Source organism: Armigeres subalbatus, chromosome 3, assembly GCF_024139115.2.
Source record: "Armigeres subalbatus isolate Guangzhou_Male chromosome 3, GZ_Asu_2, whole genome shotgun sequence".
Classification (NCBI taxonomy): domain Eukaryota; kingdom Metazoa; phylum Arthropoda; class Insecta; order Diptera; family Culicidae; genus Armigeres; species Armigeres subalbatus.
Genome location: NC_085141.1, coordinates 83,031,023 through 83,052,143, shown reverse-complemented (window position 1 = coordinate 83,052,143; position 21,121 = coordinate 83,031,023). Strand labels below are relative to the sequence as shown.

At 41.4% G+C, this 21,121-nt stretch overlaps 2 protein-coding genes and 1 pseudogene across 6 annotated transcripts in view; all 3 read left to right on the top strand.

Moving 5' to 3' along the window:
* LOC134222516 (TATA-binding protein-associated factor 172) overlaps positions 1-21,121 on the top strand; it is a 277,075-nt gene that overhangs the window by 223,122 nt on the left and 32,832 nt on the right. The window lies entirely within an intron of this gene.
* On the top strand, positions 1,378-2,899 carry LOC134222528 (uncharacterized). 4 transcript variants are annotated; one of them, XM_062701681.1, is made up of 5 exons: positions 1,378-1,672; positions 1,802-1,894; positions 1,957-2,281; positions 2,344-2,502; positions 2,562-2,899. In XM_062701681.1, exons 2-5 carry the CDS (start codon positions 1,890-1,892, stop codon positions 2,637-2,639), a joined length of 567 nt encoding a protein of 188 aa, XP_062557665.1. In that variant the 5' UTR covers positions 1,378-1,672; positions 1,802-1,889; the 3' UTR covers positions 2,640-2,899. The 4 variants fall into 4 exon arrangements, with proteins under 4 accessions (XP_062557665.1, XP_062557663.1, XP_062557664.1 ...); XM_062701679.1 differs by lacking the exon at positions 1,378-1,672 and having other exon boundaries at positions 1,706-1,894; positions 1,957-2,254; XM_062701680.1 differs by lacking the exon at positions 1,378-1,672 and having other exon boundaries at positions 1,706-1,894; positions 2,566-2,899.
* On the top strand, positions 12,990-14,060 carry LOC134221778 (putative gustatory receptor 28b; annotated as a pseudogene).

Here is a 21,121-nt window from a genome sequence, read left to right as displayed (position 1 = left end):
TGAGATAGGGATGCCTAGGCTGTTTAGAAGTATAAATAGTTTTTGACTAAACATACCTTACATTCGCCTACAACTCAAAAGTTCAAGTACTAATTTAAAGTTAATTACCTGTACATCACATATAACTAAAAAAATCGATAACTCTATTTTTTATTTTTGAAGTAATTCGTAATTATTTTAATTTTAGCTATAACTATCTGTAACATGCAAAAAATGTAGAATCTAATTTAAATACCAACTTAATTCACCTAGTGGAGACACTGCCTTTCACCCCATTAACCAAGACAGTATTAATTAGTCGCGCTAAAAATATGATTTCAGTCACCTTCGTCTTCTTCTTATTGGCATTACATCCCCACACTGGGACAGAGCCGCCTCGCAGCTTAGTGTTCATTAAGCACTTCCACAGTTATTAACTGCGAGGTTTCTAAGCCAGGTTACCATTTTTGCATTCGTATATCATGAGGCTAACACGATGATACTTTTACGCCCAGGGAAGTCGAGACAATTTCCAAACCGAAAATTGCCTAGACCGGCACCGGGAATCGAACCCAGCCACCCTCAGCATGGTCTTGCTTTGTAGTCGCGCGTCTTACCGCACGGCTAAGGAGGGCCCAGTCAGTCACCTACGGCGGCTTAATAAAAAAAATCCTGGACCTGGGCACGGAATCGGTTGCGTCCAGAAGCAAAAACCTACTTATCAGAGTGAATCTAGAAAAGATCACCACTGTCATCGGGAATAAAATGGGTCAACGGGGTAAGATTTGTGTGGTCCCACATGACATACATGATGCCTAAATGGTAACTTGACTTAGGAAACTCCCAGTCCCTATGTTTACTGCGGAAATGGCCAATGAACAATAAACTGCGAGGTGGCAATGAAGAGTAATGATGGTAGTAAAGAGAGACTTGGATTATTCATTGTATTGAACGATATATCCATAAAGTGCGCTCCGTAAAAAATAACCATTTTCAAAACCATCTCACTATTTGTGTGACACATTAAAAAATGTGTACAAAACGTACACTTCTCCAATTCGCCATTCCCTTTTCAAAGTGTGGCTTCTTTTATGGCCGCTGTCTAATGTTTGTCATCAAAACTAATCGCAATATAAATAGAAAAACATACATTGCACTGCGAATAGTTTGGGTTACAGTTCATTATACATGTTCCTGTCAAATTAATTATTAATTACGATTGATGATTATGTCCCCGGACAAACTTCCGATATTGACCCAAGGTAACATCATTCTTAACCATGCACCTGTTCCAAGCACACAACTTCTACGACTCGCTTCGTCCAGTGTATCTGGCCATGAAAATTTTCCTCATACATTTTGAAACTCTAGACTTCCAGCACCACAATGTCCGTCGAACACTGTTGGATCAATTTCGTTTCGTTTTAACCGTATTGGTAGATGCCTATTTCATCCACCGAGGCATGGTGCAGAATCTTCCCTATCTGCGCCTCACGGAATCCGTTCTGCTCAACGTAGGAAACTATCTGAGTTTGGTGATGCTGTCGCTGTTGACGTTCACCTTGCCGCTGTGGAACCGTATCAGAGCCAGCGCGGTATTCGACATCCTTTACAATATCAACGACTGTGATCGGAAGCTACGAATGCTAGGAATCGCTATCAACCATCGGAAACATTACATAATCAGTATGTGGTACGTGATTGCTACGGTGTGTGCTGCAATTATTGGAACCTTGAATGCAGTTGCCGTTCGACACAATGCAGCTTGGACTAATATCACAATGTTCGAGCCTCAGATGTTAACCGTTGTGGCAATTTTCAGAATATCAACCAACTTTGGATTTTTCACTTGCTACAGCAATTTGACGCTGCTGTCGATCAAGGAACGGTTTGATGGTCTACAGAGTGGCATGATGTAAGAATCTAGAAAAAAAAGTTTTGTCAAGATAACATCCTACTTATATATATATTTTTTAGAAATTGTTTGACGTCAATGAAAGCTCCACGGAGTGCAATCAGTTCCAGTCTTAGGTGTGAAATGGTATCCCAAATTGCTGGCATCCATCACCAGCTAAACGACACAATTCTGCTGTTCAATCGATGCTTCTCCTTTCAAGTGCTGCACGCGATCACAATGACATCCTTTTTCACGCTTTTCGTCGTTTTTGGATTTATTCACGCCTATACGTCCGAGGTGAACGACGTTACGGTGCAGGTCGCGTGGAACAACTTACTGTACGATGTGTTCTACGTGGTGATGTTCATACAGCTCATGGTATCGACTTGCTTTGTCAGCGGAAATGCAAGCTTTGAAGATAAATTAAGCGCTTGGCAGAAACTGACCTACATTTTCTGATTTTTCAGTGTAAGAAAATTTCGATCGCCTTACAGAAGACAATTTCGTACGGTTGTTACGATAAACGAGTTTTTAGAGAGTTGGGAAGATTTTCTCGCCAATTGGAGCATCATACGTCGAAAATCAGCTGTGGTTTATGCGACTTCGATTGGACGCTCTTATATTCGGTTAGTTTGATGCTGAATTTAGTAATAACACAGTCTTATAACATTGTTGTTTTTTGTAGATAGCCGGTACGTTCACGATGTATTTGGTCATCCTATTACAGTTTGATATAGGAAATTTAGATTTTCATCGGCAGTAATTTGTCTGGATATCTAATGGAGTATTTGAAATGTAAATTTTGATATACAATAGTAGTTTCAGCATATTTTCAATGCTGGTTAGATTTAGAAAATTCCAATAGGGTTACTGTACTGGTTGGATGCTAATTTGGCCAATTTTGCAAATAGCTCTGAAACTCAAGCCATTTTTATTAGATTTTTATTTGGCCCATCCCTTTGGCTTCTGTGCTATTGAAACTGATCGATTACTTTGAATACTAACATATTTTACAGAGTTGGCCAAAATTTTGCCAAAACCGGTACGCTTACCCTAATACATTCGAAAAGGTTGATAAAAATAATTTTATACTTTGAATCATTGAAGAATAAATTAAACAGTTAGATGAAATATGTTATTCGTTTTTATTCGTCAACAATTACACACCGCCAAAAATTAATAACACAAAGATATATTTGCTTATCACACAAAATGGGCCTCTCCTGGAATAACAAATAAATAGGACTATAGTTACATATTCACAAAAATGGATCATACGATATTAGGATCCGAACTCTTATCAAACCATCAGAACGTCGGCTCCAGGGGCACGTGCGCCATAATACTCGGTTCGCGGCCAGATCCCATTTAATCTTCGGTTGCGATCCACTTTGCTCGTTGCACGTCACACCCGCTTATACCAACCGGATCTGAAGCGAACACTATCTTTGCCAAGCTGGTGTTTCATTCATGCAACATCCTATCCTACCCTTCCAGGTTATGCCACCTTCTGGATAGACGGAGTTCACAAGTAAAGTTGACGATGACTTTTTACAAGGAAATTTTACTCAATTTCCGCCAAACTTTGAGTAGTCCTGCTTTTGACAGAAATTGGGTACATAAAATTTCCGTCGTCGTGAAATGGTTAAGATGCCGAATCAGTCTTCGGTGAAATACGTTAGACACACATTGCGTTTTCGTCTTTGTATCATCATGAATATGGCGTCGTTCAAATAATTAGTCGCTTACCAAGGCTATTTCCAATAGATTTCCTTCCCAACTAACATATTATTCCTTTCCAGTGCGCTCATGGAGGTGCAGAGGATTCCTCGGTCTCTTGTAGTAATCAGTGTCAAACTAATTTGAGAGAGAATAGCTTACTAGTCCCAAGAAGACTATTCATTTGGTGAGCTGTGTAAATTTGTTGTTTCTCGGGCAATCACGACTAGCAACTATGATGTGTACAGTCAATCAAGCTAAGCTAAGCTAGGCGAAAAATGGATCAAATAGTGACTTTCAGATTTAGTTGCAGTGACAACATTTGACTTTTATATGACACTTGTATGTATATAAATGGTTAATAGTTTTTATGATAGAAAATTATTTAATTAATTCCTGGAAATATAATTATTTATATATACCGTCTACGGGGGTGTCATTGGGCCAAAATGTGGTATGCTCCAAGTAAATGTTTCAAAGCTCTAGTAGTTAATATTGGAATCAAGTTGTAATTAGTTAGGTACAAGCTTGAACAATAAATTTACCACTGTGTGAGGAAAAAATAATAAATGAGAGAAATTCCTCAAAGTTATATGTTGTTTAAAAATGGCCCATTCTCACCCCTCACATGGGATGACATTGGGCCACATACAATACAGTTCAGCGGTAACGATGCAACGATGCAATCGTTCAAAAAAAGAATTGCCTATATTACGGCTTTTACCAACTATGTATGGCAAATCAACCAAAGGCTTGGCCCAATCTCACCCCTTTTTAGCATGCATTGCTCGTTACTACGAAAAAACAGGACCGCTGAATAAATATTCATAAAATTCGATAAAACAACAAACAGATTATCGTTACATGATCACCAGGTATCCATCGATCTAAAATTTAGTCATGTAATAGATTTGTTGGGCATTACTGACACTATTTTTATACGGGTTCATTTGATCAATAGTTTTACATTCAAATTCCAAGCATTATGGTACAAGCATAATTAGTCCTTGGAATTTGTTTTGTGATTTCCTAGACGTGAATTTTAATATATTTTCGAACCGTTTGAAGTTTTCATCAAAATTCGTAACAGTTTCTGAGATATTAGGAGTTGAAACATTTTTCGTTTTTGGCCCAATCTTACCCCCTAGGCCCAATGTCACCCCGAACGACGGTACGTACATCTACAGTAGGTGTCTCTGTTACTTAACGTAACTCCTATATGTATAATTAATAATAACGTACTATCGTACGTACATTAATCGCAAAATGCCAGAGAATTGGTCGGAACGGTTGTCGGGAGGAAAATAGGGGTTTAAATTTCTCATGCTTTTTACGGTAAAATTATAAAAATATCTTACCATGGGATCGAGGGATCCCTAAAGCAATCAATACAGCGCCCCTAAATTCCATTGCAGTATCAAGCACAGACGCAAATTTCATTATTTCATTTAAAAAATAGATATTTTGATATACTTGTTACAAAATAGATATGTTTATGAATGAAACATTTTTGTTATTAAAAATCCGAATAGCATGTTAGTGTTACTGTCCATGATTTCACAGCTGACGTAACAACCATTCAGAATTTCAGCAAATTTGACTTACTACACGTCTACCTACAGTATGACGCATAAAAAAGCTAAAGTTTTTATTTCTCATGTTTATATACATTGACGAATTATTTCTACTATTAATATACACCCAGGTTTTTTTTTACGCGGTTGGAATTAATTAATTTCTCGGGTAACCTAACTTTTCACAGCTTTTTAAATACTTCCTGATTTTTTTTTGTGAATTTTTTCGTGGGGTTAACTCATTGTTTCATTGACGCTGAAGGTCTTAAACGACTAAAACCAAACCGTGTAAAAAAACCTGGCTGTATATATGTGTGTGAGTAAACGTTTCATGTGAAGAACATTTGTATCTAGTGAATGTATTCTTGAAAAAATATAACATAGTCTCTCAATTATGTAACTACGTAACGATGATTTTGATATTTTTGCATTTTTTATGGGCCACACTGTACTGGCGTTACTCAACCACTGTAACATCGGTAATTTGTTTGTTTCAAATCTCATTCAAATGTTTACGGGTTGGAATGTTTTAAATTTGCGATGTATGTCCTTATTTTTTTCCAAATACATGTGAAAGTGCTATGGTTGTTACGTCAACTAAGAAGTCTTTGGTAGTTTAGGTTTGCACATCATTTGAGTAGTCCCTTGTTCACTATTGGTTTCCTCCAGGGTTTGTTAAAGGAACAAAATTGATCAATTTTTCCATGAACGATGAACGCTACTAAAGAAGGGGTCATCAATGGAAAAAAATCCCAGTTTTATTGCGTTTCCAATTTTTTTCAAGGAAATTTTCATATTTTTTTCATTGCTCTTTATTGATTTTTGTGAAAAATTCTTAAATTTGTGTGCAAAAAAAAGTATTTTGTGGAAAATATTGTAGTTAATTGTTTATTGCCAAGATTGATTTATTTATAGACAATAGGGTGGCTCAAAAAACACTTTTTCAAATTTTTTGATGGGCCGCCCTCTTATTCGGTTCTATTTGATGCCCTGATGCTCTGGACAAAATTTCAGCCAAATCGGTCAACGTTTGGGCAGTGCTAAACTCGTTGGAAGTTTATATGGAAAAATGTATGCAGAAACATCCAAAACCAGTGATTTGCAGTTGGACGGCACAATTTACGATCAAGAACCATGATACTCATTCAGTTCTTGTAAAATAAAGTACAGAATGTTATGCTGAAAACCGCGAGAAAACGCAAAAATATTGGCATTTTACTGGAGTGTTGTAGGGGTGAATTTATTTCTTTTCAAAGGTAAAAGATACGAAATTTGCTCAAACCCCACTGCAGAGAAATGCTAATAACTCAGCCGGGCAAACTCGAATCTTCTCGCGGTTTTCTGCATAACATTCTGTATTAAATTCTCCAAGATCTGAATGAGTATCATAGTTCTTCATCGTAAGTTGTGTAGTCCAGCTGCAATTTACTGTTTTTGGATGTTTCTGCATACATTTTTCCATATAAACTTCCAACGAGTTTAGCACCGCCCAAACGTTGACCGATTTGGCTGAAATTTTGTCCAGAGCATCAGGGCATCAAATAGAACTGAATAAGAGGGCGGCCCATCAAAAAACTTGAACAAAGTTTTTCCCATACTGATTTGAGCCACCCTAATAGACAATTTGTATTTTCTTCAATGGAACATTTTAATTTCTGTATAGAAAATTCTTCTTTCAAAACTGCAATTTTTACTTTTAAAAGTGCTAATACATATATTTTTGTTTCGTGGAATTTTTTGTTTATGGAAATTTCATATTTATTGTTTACACTATGATTCTTTTATTGGCAATTTCCTAATTTTTTTTAGAAAATTACTAATTTTCCAGATTGATGAAATAGATTTCTAGATTAAGGAAAAGTTTTGTTACTTTATATTAGGCTATTGCTTGCACCTAAGTCTATTAAGTTGGCAACAAAATTTATTCGTTAAATCGATTATTTAATTTATTTAAGGTCAACATTCCAAAACAACCCACATTTTCTGACGCCTCTAACTATATGAAAAAATCAATCGAAAAGAACACAGACACAAATTTCATCCATTTGATTGAAAAATATACATATGTTTATTACCAAACCGACAATATGTTCGAAATAAACATATTTATTTTTATTTAGAAAAAATGGAGTGCTTGTTTGTATTTTTTATAAACAGTCTGTTTTGAGGCCAAAATGCACTACACTTTCCAGAAGACGAAGTGCAAACCATGCGGAACAGTAGTGATAATCGAGTTTAATTTATACTAATTAATGAATGTTGTTGATCTAAAACGAGTTTCACGACTGTTATAACGATGATGCTTTGTTTTCGAATCGTTAAGAATTCACTAAATGCAATTCTTATTGACTGTGTGATCATTGACTAATGATCACATATTATTGATTAGACCAGTATTTATATCGTATTTGTAATTCGTGTGAATTTCTGGGGCTGGTTCTCCAAAATTATCGTTGGTTGAAAATCTAAGCCAGTTTCCATCTTACTGAAGTGCTGTAGAAAATTCGGTAACGCTTTCTTTACCAAAGCTTGGTGTTGAGTTTTCTTCGATGGCCCTACATTCCAACTGCAACTAGGCCTGCATTTCAGCTTAGTGTTTTATAAGCATTTCCACATTTAATAATTGAAAGCTTTTCTATGCCCGCCAATTGCATGGGTATCAATCTTGTGTGGCAACACTATAGATGGACACAGCCGAGAATGTTTCCCACCGAAAGCACTCTAGTCCGAACGAAAATCGAACTCGGATTGGCATTCCTCCGCCAAACTAACTGGAGACCTCCACTGTGTACTTCTGCTTTTGTGTTATATCCGAATGTCACGTCTTTCGATTTTTAAAGTAGCCTGAGCACAAGTTTTTTATATGTCTTTATTAGCGAGACTTTCAGCCTGAGTACAAGTTCATTAATAATAAGTAAGCTAGTATTTTTTTATTACTGTGCATTTTCACAACAGTTTTCCATTTATCATGGTCAAAACTGTTCTTCCTATTCTGACTCCTCTCCTAAAGCAGCTGGCTTCAAAAATGCCCCTCCTCGAGTCATTTGTATTCTTCGATGGCTAACTTAGTCAATATGGGTAACATGATTTCGATTCTACAGTGGAACCACGTGGAACTGTCAAAGTATTCTTCCAAAATTAGATATCTTCAAATTTTTAGTTAACAAATTACAATGCGATGCTGAAACATGGCCAGATGTGAACCTTCATTTTCCTGATTTCAACATAATCCGCCGCGATTGGGCAAATCGATATGGGAGGGGTGCTTTTAGGGATAAAAAACGAACAGTGGGTAATGTCTGTGACATAACCGCGAAGTGGACGTAGGACTTGACTTGACCATGTCTTTGAAGATGTATAATATATCCAAATCTCTCACGTCACCTTATTTGTATAAAAAATCGGCGATAACAGCCCAAACATTATTATAACAATTTTCATGAGCAATATAGGAAAAAATATCTCAAAAAGAAAAGCTCTCAATCGATTTTTCATCTAATAGTGGAATTTTTTGTGATTTATTTCATTATATGTCACAGTTCTTGTTATGTAACGGTTATGAAAAAATCTTGAAAATCTGCTATTCGCGTATAACATTTTATCTCTAGAGTATTTTAGAATTTTTAAGAACTCTTTAGTAAGTCTATCAATGGGTTTCAGAAAAAACGTATGCTTTGAAAATAAACATTTTCTATGTCCATCTGTTGCGTCATGTTGCAGTGGATTGTAAAACTAATGTTGGGTGCTCCGGGTGGAGCGCGAAACCAAAGCTGTCTTCATGCAGTGTAGGTATGTGCCGACGTGTGTTGTTTCTCCAGATGGAACCAGCGGGATACGAACTGCCGATCGATGAACCGGTGACCAATTGCGAGCATTATCATTATCTTTCTTGGCCCTGATAAGGGCCGGAAATCAACTTTTTCATGGACAACTGGTTGACCGAAAGAGTTTCTTGTTCGAAACCAAAACACACACACGGTTTCTTCAAAAGCATCGCAATTATTTCTCTTGCTTTTCTTCAGCCTGTCTCGGATCGATACTGATGCCGGCCAGCCTCGGATCGACTCTGCTGCTGTTGCCGGTATCTGCTCGGCATTGCTACGGTGTCGGGTCTGTGGGGTGGACTGCTTCTGGAACTTCTTCTACTGCTGTACTGATGGCTATGCTTCGGCTGATGTTGGCCTCGACTCTGCGGCTTATCCCGGTCAGAATGAAAGGAAAAAAATCACGTTGCGCTATTTTATGCCTTCTCGTCAGACCCAGCAGCAGCTCATTCGCAGCTTCAACTGAAGGGCCTCCGAGTCCATGCGATATCGACTGAATAAGGAAATTATTTAACTCTTATAGCCTTGAAAAAGGCTGTTTGTTTCGGCTTGGTCCAACTAATAAGAAGGACTGCATGCTCTGTAAGCGAATGCACTTTTCTTTTATACTTTATTTTGAATCGTCTCTGCTTCCCGATTGGTCGGCCAATCAGTGAGCGTCTTGTATCCCGTTCCTTTGTCAGCCAAAGCGTCATCATCATCGACGCGTTCGTGATGGGCTTCTTCTTCTTCTTTCTTTTGTTGCTCGCTGTTGGCTGCTGGAAGATCTGAACAGAATGAGAAGGAAAAATTGCGTCACCCTCTTTTATAACTTATTTTGGTGCGCAGTTGCAGCTTATCCGCTAGCGTCTGCTCCCATCAGAATCAAGCGAACAAATGACGCGAGGAACAAGCGGCACCCATATTTATAGGTTTCAGTGCAGTCAATGTTTTGCTTCGAAAACAGTTTTAGGCCTATTGAAACAAGTTTTTCGGGTCATATCAAGTATGAATATGAAAGGCATACTTAAGATCTGTCGATTAAGGGGTTTTCCGAAGAGATCCGTTCACTGGGACAAACGCTATTATCATTCAAAATCTTTCAACACAGCGTAACGTGGTCGATTTAGAAATATTGAAATGACACCCGGTATAGTGAAGAGAGACGTAAGTCCTACGTCAAAAAAACAGGACTCCTTCTATAGAGTCGATCTTGCTCCGATGTCTGGCACCGAAGCTGCCGCATGTCAGGTGACTATTCGAGGAAAAGACCTCAGTATCGCCTCGATATATCTTCCTGCAAACACCGCGATATGTCGTACAGATCTCTCGCACATCTGCTTGGTTATGCCCGAGCCACGGTTGCTCCTGGGAGATTTTAACTCCCACGGAACAGGCTGGGGGGAACTGTACGACGACAATCGTTCAACAATGATATACGACCTTTGCGACGACTTTAATATGTAAATTTTGAATACAGGAGAAGTTACACGAGTGGCTCCTCCAGCAAGAGATAGCCGTCTAGATCTTTCCATTTGTTCGAGCTCATTATCGTTGGACTGTACTTGGAAGGTGGTCCAAGATCCCCTTGGTAGTGATCATTTGCCGATCGAATTCTCGATTTCCAATGGACATAATCAACCTGTTTCTATCGACCTCTCATATGACCTCACGAAGCACATCGATTGGGAAAAATATGCAGAGGCCATCATTGATGGCGTACAGTCGATAGAAGCACTTCCCTCGCGAGAAGAATACGAATTCGTATCCCAGTTGATCCTTGACAGCGCTCTTCAGGCACAACGCCGGCCAGTGCCAGGAGCTTCGGTTCGTAGGAAACCACACAGTCCGTGGTGGGATGCCGAGTGTACACAACTTTATCGCAAGAAATCCGCCGCGTTCAAAGAATTTCGGAAACACAGTTCGATCGTTCTTCACAAACGGTACATCGCGCTCGAGATCCAGTTCAAGAAACTGGTCAAAGTGGAGAAACGTGGATATTGGCGCACTTTTGTTGAAGGTTTATCGCGCGAGACCTCAATGAGAACTCTGTGAACCGTCGGGAGAAGAATGCGCAACGCGTCGTCCGTAAACGAAGATCGTGAAAGTTCGTCGCGGTGGATACTCGACTTCGCAAAGAAAGTTTGTCCGGATTCGGTATCGGTGCAGCAATTGTCACGTGATGCTTTTGCTGACAGGGATGATATGGATCGTCCCTTTTCGATGATTGAATTTTCGCTTGCTTCCCTTTCATGTAACAATTCCGCTCCAGGGATGGATAGAATCAGGTTCAATTTGCTTAAAGACCTCCCAGACGTCGCGAAGAGGCGCTTATTCAGCCTGTTCAACCAGTTACTGGAGTGCAACATTTTTCCGGAGGTAATTGGAGGATTGGAGGCAAGTGACGGTGATAGCCATCCAGAATCCCGGAAAACCCGCGTCGGATTTTAATTCGTATCGCTCCATCGCGATGCTGTCCTGTCTTCGGAAGTTGTTGGAGAAGATGATTCTCTTCCGGCTAGACAAATGGGTTGAATCGAATAGTTTTTTTTTGTCAGATACACAATTTGGTTTCCGCAGGGCAAGGGAACGAGCGACTGTCTTGCGACAGACTTCCTTGTGCGGAGATCATACCTCCATTATTTGCAAGCACGCCACGTCAATGAAACCGGTTAAGCACTCAGCGTATCTTCCGAATGGGATACGGAAAGCTTTGAGTGCCTTATCACAACGGTCTTACACAATCACCATGGCTTGGGTCCCTTCTCATTGCTCGATCCCGGGAAATGGAAAAGCAGACTCTTTGGCTAAGGTGGGCGCTATGGAAGATGATATTTGTGGCTACTTTGAAATTAATGAATAAATTTCGCTTGAAATAAACACAATAACAATAAACAAATGTATTCTTGCTCGAATATCCGTGAGAAACATGTTCCGAGGTTGTTTTATGACATTTTGCCAATTAACCCGAATGACTCGCGGGGCTTCACGGTCATTTATCGGGGTTCGTTTTTCTGTTTTCTCTGCTTGTAGGGGCTGAGTTGTTGTACTAAACGATTGCAAAATTTCAATCATAATATATGATACTGCAACTAGCGCTTTAACTCTAAAACTTCAAACTTGTAACTTTTATAGTTCAAACAACGAACTGTTAGGCATCGTGACAAAAGTTAATCATACAACACATTTTGAATTCGAATTATGAATCATAACTTATGATAAACTGAAATGAGTAATTGATAAGCTACTAAATGATCAAACCCAAACTCCAACCCAAAATGACTAAACCATCTTGAGGCTACTCTCGTCAACTTTTCGCGGCACTGGAAGAGAAAAAAAGGATGATTGTCGACCGTGCTTTCTTTCCAGCAAAATGATTTCACAGCGGAAACCTGCGTTAGTGAGCAATGAGCAACTTCTGCTTGCAAAATTGAATGAGAATTACAAACTCTGCAACTGAAACCTTTTAAATGTATCTAAACACTATCCATGACAGTTTGTTGCTTCGACTGAATCGTATGCCATTCTGATGATAATTAATAGTTGGTATGGCTGCAAGTTAAGCTCCCGTAATTTATCCTCCATCTCCTCCAATAAATTATTTAACAAGATTAATAGGAAAACATAAGTATTGATAGTAATCCACCACAAAAAAATCATCGTTAACTCAAACCAAACACGCCATTCAGAAGCATGAAGTGGTTTAAGGTGCACAACTTTTTCGAGTCCTTTCGGCCAGTCTACCTTGCGACGAAGATTTTTCTCGTACACTTTGAAACATTGGACTTCCGGTCCCAAACCATTCGCCGCACGTTTTGGGACCAGTGTCGATTCATCGTGACCGCATTGGTAGACTTATACTTCTTCACCACCGGAGTTACGTATAGCCTTCCGTATTTGCATCTGACGGATTCCATACTACTCAATGTGGGAAGTTACCTGTCCGTAATATTTCATAATATGTTCTCCTCTACATTGTCAGTGTGGAATCGATACCGGGTTGATGTTGTGTTTAAAATGTGTTCAAATATTGCCAGCTGCGATCGAAACCTCGAATGTTTGGGGATTATTATCAATCATTCGAAACATCACTTGATCAGTACATTATTCGTGGCTAGTACCTTATGTATCGCAATACTCATAACTGCGAATGCACTTACTTCGCGTTTGAATCAAGAGTGGTCTCATCCTTCATACGATGGTACTGAAATTCTAATCGTTATAAATATAATTAGAACAACCACCAGCTTTAGCATATTCATGTCGTATTGCATTTTAATGCTTTTGTCGATTAATGAGCGATTGAACCATCTAGATGCTGCTATGCTGTGAGTCTTTACAGTGAGTAATAAAACCAATTACATAAACAATATAAGTACGTATATTCACAGGAAGGTCATCACTATGAATACAAGCTCCTACGCCACAGGACAATCCTGTGAAAGGATTCGAAGAATCGCAGAAATTCACGATCAGCTTAGCAACACGATTCTGCTGTTTAATGACTGCTACTCCGTTCAAGTGATGCATAACCTAACGACATCCTCATTCTTTATAGTGTTTGCCATATTTGGATTAATACACGCCTATGCCTCCGATGCGAACCATATCACGATAGAGATGGCTTGGAGGAACGTACTGTACAGTGTGTTCTATTTGCTGGCGATCTTTCAGCTGTCTGTTCTTCCGAGTCTCGTTAGCCGGAATGTAGGCTTCTTCGATAGAGTAGTGTTTTGACTCGCAAATCATAAACCCTACAAAACATTATTTTTCAATTTCAGTGCAAGCGGCTGGCGGTTATGACGCATAAGGTCATATGCTATGGCTTTTACGATAAACAGATAGTAAAGGAACTTCGGTGGCTATCGCAACAGCTGGATCACCATGCACCGAAGATCGGTTGCGGTTTATTTGATTTTGATTGGACGTTGCTATATTCGGTATTCTGATGCTGTTTTTCGTTCTTCTAATCGAATTAAGATTGATGTTTATTTTGTATTTTAGATTGCTGGAACGGTAACTACATATTTGATTATTTTATTGCAGTTCGATTTAGATAATTTGGATTTGAAAAAATAAATAAGGGATAGTTTAATTTACTTTATCATGTTTACTGGATGACTACAAGACATTGTTAAGCGGGCTTCGTAGTCATATGGCTACAGCTTCTGCCTAATACGCAGGAGGTCGTGGGTTCAATCCCAGGTCCGTTCCATTCTCCTACTTTGTATCTTTCTCTATATTTCTCATGTTCTAGCAATCGCTAGAACTGGAAATGGATTCCATACCGTTACCATTACTATTCCTATACCTTCAACTTGAGTATTCTAACAGTAATCTGCTAGAATTGAAAATGAACTATAGAGCTCCATAAAAATAGCTCTATAAGCTCTATAAAAATTCCAACAAATTCCGCATGAACTCGTGGCAAGTGCAGAGGTATATTCGGCTTGCAGTGGGCGAGTGATTGCATCATCATTTCCTCTCTCTTCCCTACATTGACTTGCATTCTGACGTGGCAGGCGCCAGTATGACCTAACAAATGAGATCACCAGTACTTGTACATTGAAGATGTGGTGAGCTAGTCCCAAGCAAACATCTGTTGGTTCCCTATGCAAGAACAGCTGATCTGGTCATAATGGAGTAGCAACTACGAGCAGTCAATCAAGCTCAAGCTTTACTGGATGACTACAAGACATTGCGGCTTAATGATTCAATTCGAAACCATGGTTTATATTTACACTTAGATGTGTACGCTGTGTCGTCGCTGCCGCCGCTGTTCGAAACATGTCAAACCGCTTATTATTAAAAAAAATAAAAACTTGTGGAATTTCCCGTACAAAACCCGAAGAAGTCCGCGTGAATGTTCCCCATGAACCTTGCGTGAATATACCCGGATGAAAATATGAAGAAAAAACCACCAATAAACTTCTGAAGAATCTCCCGAAAGAAAAATCGATAAGTTTCTTTAGTGAATTTCAAATTTTTGTCGAAGAAATTGCAGAGAAAGTTCCGTAGGATTCCCAAAGGATATTCTGTAAGGAAATGCTGTAGACTCTTCTGGGGATGTTCCGGAGAATTTAGATAATGACGGAAAAGTGCCGTCCATCAATCAGAACGTGATCGATTTGTGATTCTGCATACAGCGGTGATCTCCAGGTGCACGGATACCGAAAGCTGTGCTGGAGGCAGGTGCTGCCTTCCAACAAACATTAGAAGATAATAGAGCGCTTATTCAACCAAAAATAGTGTTCTTCAGCTAGAAAACTAGCTTGTTTAGCTAAACATTTTTGTTGGGCATATTATTGGAGTTGGTAAAATCAATTAGTCGTGGGTAGTTCTCGTTTGTCTGCCGGTGAGCGCTGAACATTCCAATAGTCGACCTAAACTCTTCCTCCTGACCTACCTCAGCGTTTGTATCTCCTTTGATGATTTTGAAGTCGTGGATTCGGCAGCTGTCTTACTCACGTCGGGATGTGCATAGCCGTAGAATGCGTCCATATCATCATCAGTTCTTGCAGGAGTGTCCGTTGATCTTCGCTGTTTCCATGATGTGTTGTAGCTCCTTCGTTTTTCCTTCTTCGCTCAGGGGGATCGCCTGCATCCTGTGGATCATGTAATGAAAAGCTGCCATTTTGTGGTGATACGAATGATTTGATGTGTATGGGATGACTCTCATGGTGTTGGTGGGCTTCCTGTAGATTTCGAAGCCTCATGTTACATTTATTCCCTTGATAACGGATTTCCCATCGGTGCACCCTTCGTTTGTTTGTAGAAGCTTCCACGGAATGTAAAGTAGTTCTCTTTCATGCATAATCTTGCAAGCTTGAGATACTTCTTTATCTTTCCTCGCCATGCTGTATCTGTCCTTTGTGCTAGTAGCCTATCCTCCAAAAGGTTCAGAGCGTCCTTCACTGGAACGCTTGGGAACAATGCCGCTACGTCGAATGATACTATGATGTTCTCTCCCCCGATGTTACCTGATTCCAATATCCTCTTGGTGAACTCTTGGGTGTTTACAACTGATCTGCTGGGGAACGGCTTCGGCATATTCTGGAACTCCTTGACTAACCACTTGGCCAAGTTTTGTGTAGGGGATCCCACTGATGAAACTATTTCTCGCATCTCTGTACCTGGCTTATGTATCTTTGGTAGTCCTTTGATTCTTGGCAACACAGGTTACGTCATTTTCTTCGATGACCGTTTTGCATTCCTTCATCGTTTTATCCGTAAGTCTGATAAGCCCGGGTATTCGGTCCACTCTCAAATGCCTGAATGGTCCTCTGTTGATTTTTGTCTTCATCTGTTCATTGTAGTGCTCTTTATCCATTATCATCACTGCGTTTCCTTTGTCCGCCTTCATGTTCATTCATTCATTTATTCATTCATTTATTTAGTCTACATCTATACAGATAACACTGAATCAACAATTTGACGCCACAATACACGGTTCGAGGCCGCATCTCTCCATCCTCGAATACGCCCCACGCTCGCCAAGTCGTTCTGCACCTGGTCTGCCCATCTCGCTCGCTGCGCTCCACGTCGTCTCGTACCTGCCGGATCGGAAGCGAACACCATCTTTGCAGGGTTGCTGTCCGGCATTCTTGCAACATGCCCTGCCCATCGTACCCTTCCGGCTTTAGCTACCTTCTGGATACTGGGTTCGCCGTAGAGCTGGGCGAGCTCATGGTTCATTCTTCGCCGCCACACACCGTCTTCTTGTACACCGCCAAAGATGGTCCTAAGCACCCGTCTCTCGAATACTCCGAGTGCTTGCAAGTCCTCCTCGAGCATTGTCCATGTTTCATGTCCGTAGAGGACTACCGGTCTTATTAACGTCTTGTACATGACACATTTGGTGCGGTGGCGAATCTTTTCGACCGCAGTTTCTTCTGGAGCCCGTAGTAGGCCCGACTTCCACAGATGATGCGCCTTCGTATTTCACGACTAACGTTGTTGTCAGCCGTTAGCAAGGATCCGAGGTAGACGAATTCCTCGACCACCTCGAAGGTATCCCCGTCTATCGTAACACTGCTTCCCAGGCGGACCCTGTCGCGCTCGGTTCCACCCACAAGCATGTACTTTGTCTTTGACGCATTCACCACCAGTCCAACTTTTGTTGCTTCACGTTTCAGGCGGGTGTGCAGTTCTGCCACCTTTGCAAATGTTCGGCCGACAATGTCCATGTCATCCGCGAAGCAAATAAATTGACTGGATCTGTTGAAAATCGTACCCCGGTTGTTACACCCGGCTCTCCGCATGACACCTTCTAGCGCAATGTTGAACAACAGGCACGAAAGTCCATCACCTTGTCTTAGTCCCCGGTGCGATTCGAACAAACTGGAGTGTTCGCCCGAAATCTTCACACAGTTTTGCACATCATCCACCGTTGGTTTGATCACTCTGGTCAGCTGTTCTCGTACATAATTTTCCATAGCTCTACGCGGTCTATACTGTCGTATGCCGCCTTGAAATCAACGAACAGATGATGCGTTGGGACCTGGTATTCACGGCATTTTTGAAGGATTTGCCGTACAGTAAATATATGGTCCGTTGTCGAGCGGCCGCCAACGAAGCCGGCTTGATAACTTCCCACGAACTCATTCACTAATGGTGCAAGACGACGGAAGATGATCTGGGATGTCGCTTTGTAGGCGACTTAAAGGATGGTGATCACTCGAAAGTTCTCACACTCCAGCTTGTCGCCTTTCTTGTAGATGGGGCATATAACCCCTTCCTTCCATTGCTCCGGTAGCTGTTCAGTTTCCCAGATTCTGACTATAAATTTGTGCAGGCAAGTGGCTAGCTTTTCTGGGCCCATCTTGATGAGCTCAGCTCCGATACCATCCTTACCAGCTGCTTTATTGGTCTTTAGCTGTTTGATGGCATCCTTAACTTCCCTCAAGGTGGGGGCTGGTTGGCTTCCATCGTCCGCTGAACTGACGTAGTCATCTCCTCCGCTGCCTTGACTTTCATTGTCTGTACTCTCAGCGCCATTCAGATGTTCCTCGTAGTGCTGCTTCCACCTTTCGATCACCACACGTTCGTCCGTCAAGATGCTCCCATCCTTATCCCGGCACATTTCGGCTCGCGGCACGAAGCCTTTGCGGGATGCGTTGAGCTTCTGATAGAACTTGCGTGTATCTTGAGAACGGCACAGCTGTTCCATCTCCTCGCACTCCGCTTCTTCCAGGCGGCGTTTCTTCTCCTGAAAAAGGCGGGTCTGCTGTCTCCGCTTCCGTCTATAACGTTCCACGTTCTGCCGGGTACCTTGCTGCAGCGCGACCGCCCGCGCTGCGTCCTTCTCCTCCAGAATCTGTCTGCACTCTTCGTCGAACCAATCGTTCCGTCGACTTCGACCCATATACCCGACGTTGTTCTCCGCTGCGTCGTTAATGGCTGCTTTGACTGTATTCCAGCAGTCCTCAAGAGGGGCCCCATCGAGCTCACCCTCTTCCGGCAACGCTGCCTCGAGATGCTGCGCGTATGCAGTGGCGACATCAGGTTGCTTCAATCGCTCTAGGTCGTACCGCGGCGGTCGTCGGTACCGAACATTGTTGATGACGGATAGTTTTGAGCGCAGTTTAACCATCACCAGATAGTGGTCAGAGTCGATGTTAGCGCCACGATATGTCCTGACGTCGATAATGTCGGAGAAGTGCCGTCCATCAATCAGAACGTGGTCGATTTGTGATTCTGTCTGCAGTGGTGATCTCCAGGTGTATCGATACGGGAGGCTGTGTTGGAAGTAGGTGCTGCGAATGGCCATATTCTTGGAGGCGGCGAAATCAATTACTCGTAGGCCGTTTTCGTTCGTCAGCCGGTGAGCGCTGAACTTTCCAATAGTCGGTCTAAACTCCTCCTCTTGGCCAACCTGAGCGTTCAAATCTCCTATGATGATTTTGACGTCGTGGCTTGGGCAGCTGTCGTACTCACGTTCCAGCTGCGCGTAGAATGCGTCCTTATCATCATCAGTGCTTCCGGAGTGTGGGCTATGGACGTTGATTATGCTGAAGTTGAAGAACCGGCCTTTGATCCTCAACCTGCACATTCTCTCGTTGATCGGCCACCACCCGATCACGCGCCTTTGCATGTCGCCCATCACTATGAAAGCTGTTCCCAGCTCGTGTGTGCTGCCGCAGCTCTGGTAGATGGTATGATTACCTCTAAACGTTCGCACCATTGATCCCTTCCAACAAACCTCCTGCAGCGCTACGATGCCGAATCCACGGTCCGCCTTCATGTAGTAAACAGGTTTCTCCTTCAACTCCTTCAAAATCCTCCTCTCGTCTTTGTTCGATGTTGTCCTGCTACGATGCGTATGCTACGATGCTTCTCACACTATTCTGGTCCCGTCGATCAACATTTAGTGAAATCGCTGTCTCAGTATCCACGATTATCTGTTCTAGATCCGCTTTCTGGGTTGTCGCATATAGGATATGCCCCTTGTTGAGGTGTGCTAATTGTTCCTCCGTAAACTGCTGTGTCGGACGGTTAATAACGAATCCTTCGATCAATTGTACTGTAGGGTTAGTCGTTCTACCTTCCGTCGCTGATTTCCCTCGTAGAATGGTTCTTCTTGTGCAGTTTCCTTTTCCTATCCGCTTCACACTCTTCGGCCCGCTGTACCTTCTTATGGAATAGATCGAAAGAGTCTGGGTTCTCCTCCAAGTTCAACCTATCTAGCTTGGCATAGTGCCCCCTGATGAACATCTTCAACAAATCCGATTCCGCTCTCTTACTGATAGATTTTGGGATGTGAGATCCCATCTTAATCCTATGGCTAACAGGAGTCAGCCTCTCCTTTTGGCACTTCTTGAGGAAGGCCACGTCCTTAAGAATACTTGCGATCCTCCTCTTCAAATCTATAAAAGTACTACGCTCGCTCCGCTCGGTTGCCATTTTGTTAAGAAAATTATTTTGAGCTTTTTAGTGGAATGTCTTCACCTGTCATAAGACGAGTTTGTACCATCCCATTTAATTCCACCACTTGATTGTACCTTGACAGATACGTATTTCGACCTCAACAGTAAGGTCGTCTTCAGTGTCTCGTACTTGACTCGACTTGAAGAAAATGATCGCAGCATAGGGGCAAGCCAGAGTAAACGCGACATGCGATGCGACGCGACGCGGCAGTGCAATTTTACAGCCTGTTGATAATGATTGTTATTCTTTTACGTGAGTCGCGTCGCGTCGCATCGCTCGTCGCGTCTACTCTGGCTTGCCCCTTACACTATTTATACTATACGTAGGTACAATAACAACAGGTCAAACAAAAAGATCGTTAGATGTAAGGTGTAAGTAAGAAGTAAGTAAGGCTAAGAGGGAAACTGATAAGGGATTAAATTATGAGTTTAGGTATAAGGTAGCTGAACATGTATATCAGGAAAATCATTCAATTACGACATTAAACATTAAAATTTTAAGAAATGTCCCTTCTCCGTGGAAACTTGATGTTGCTGAGAGCTTGGAAATCTACCGAACTTCCTATCGATAGCCTTTTTCGTCGCTGTGGTTTTCGCATATTTTCCCGGTCCGTATTCTATCGTTGATACCTCGCTTAACTTTTCAAAAGGACCTAAGTAAAATTTTTTTCATGAATTAATTTGAATAGCGCAATCAATAGCTTTCATTTATTTCTGTTGATTGCGCTATTCAAATTAATTCATGAATAAAATGTTACTTAGGTCCTTTTCAAAAGTTAAGCGAGATATCAGTTACTTAGTTCTTGTTTTTTAAAGGCTGACACTAAACCCTCTGAATCTCCGGAAGACCATAGTGCAGTCTCTCGCTGGCACTCGGACAATGATCAGACGTTTTTGTGAGTTACACCACCTTGGTAAACAGACACTCGGTCAGGTTTGGCACTTCCGGAGAGGAACAAACTCTCCTGTCCTGTAAGCATATGAGTTATACGACCAAAGAACCCTAACTGAGGTTACCTACTCGTACCCCGGCTTGCATCACGAGGAGGTAGGAAGAAGTTCGTGAGCTGGAGGCAAAGCGCCACTCAATTGAGTCTATTTTATTTCTTCAGGTAAACGAAGTACCGTAGGTTCGCATTGCCCCTAGCATATAAACAAATGGATACCCCTGAACGTCTTTTGAAGCGTTCAATACCTTTACTGAGGAGAGGACATAGAATTTTG

Bases quoted from the DNA above. Each gene is read 5' to 3' on its own strand.
- LOC134222528 (XM_062701678.1), top strand. From the start codon at position 1,761: ATGTTCGAGCCTCAGATGTTAACCGTTGTGGCAATTTTCAGAATATCA. The intron at 1,895-1,956 runs GTAAGAATCTAG...TATATTTTTTAG, and splicing joins GGTCTACAGAGTGGCATGAT to AAATTGTTTGACGTCAATGA. The intron at 2,282-2,343 runs GCAAGCTTTGAA...CTGATTTTTCAG, and splicing joins CTTGCTTTGTCAGCGGAAAT to TGTAAGAAAATTTCGATCGC.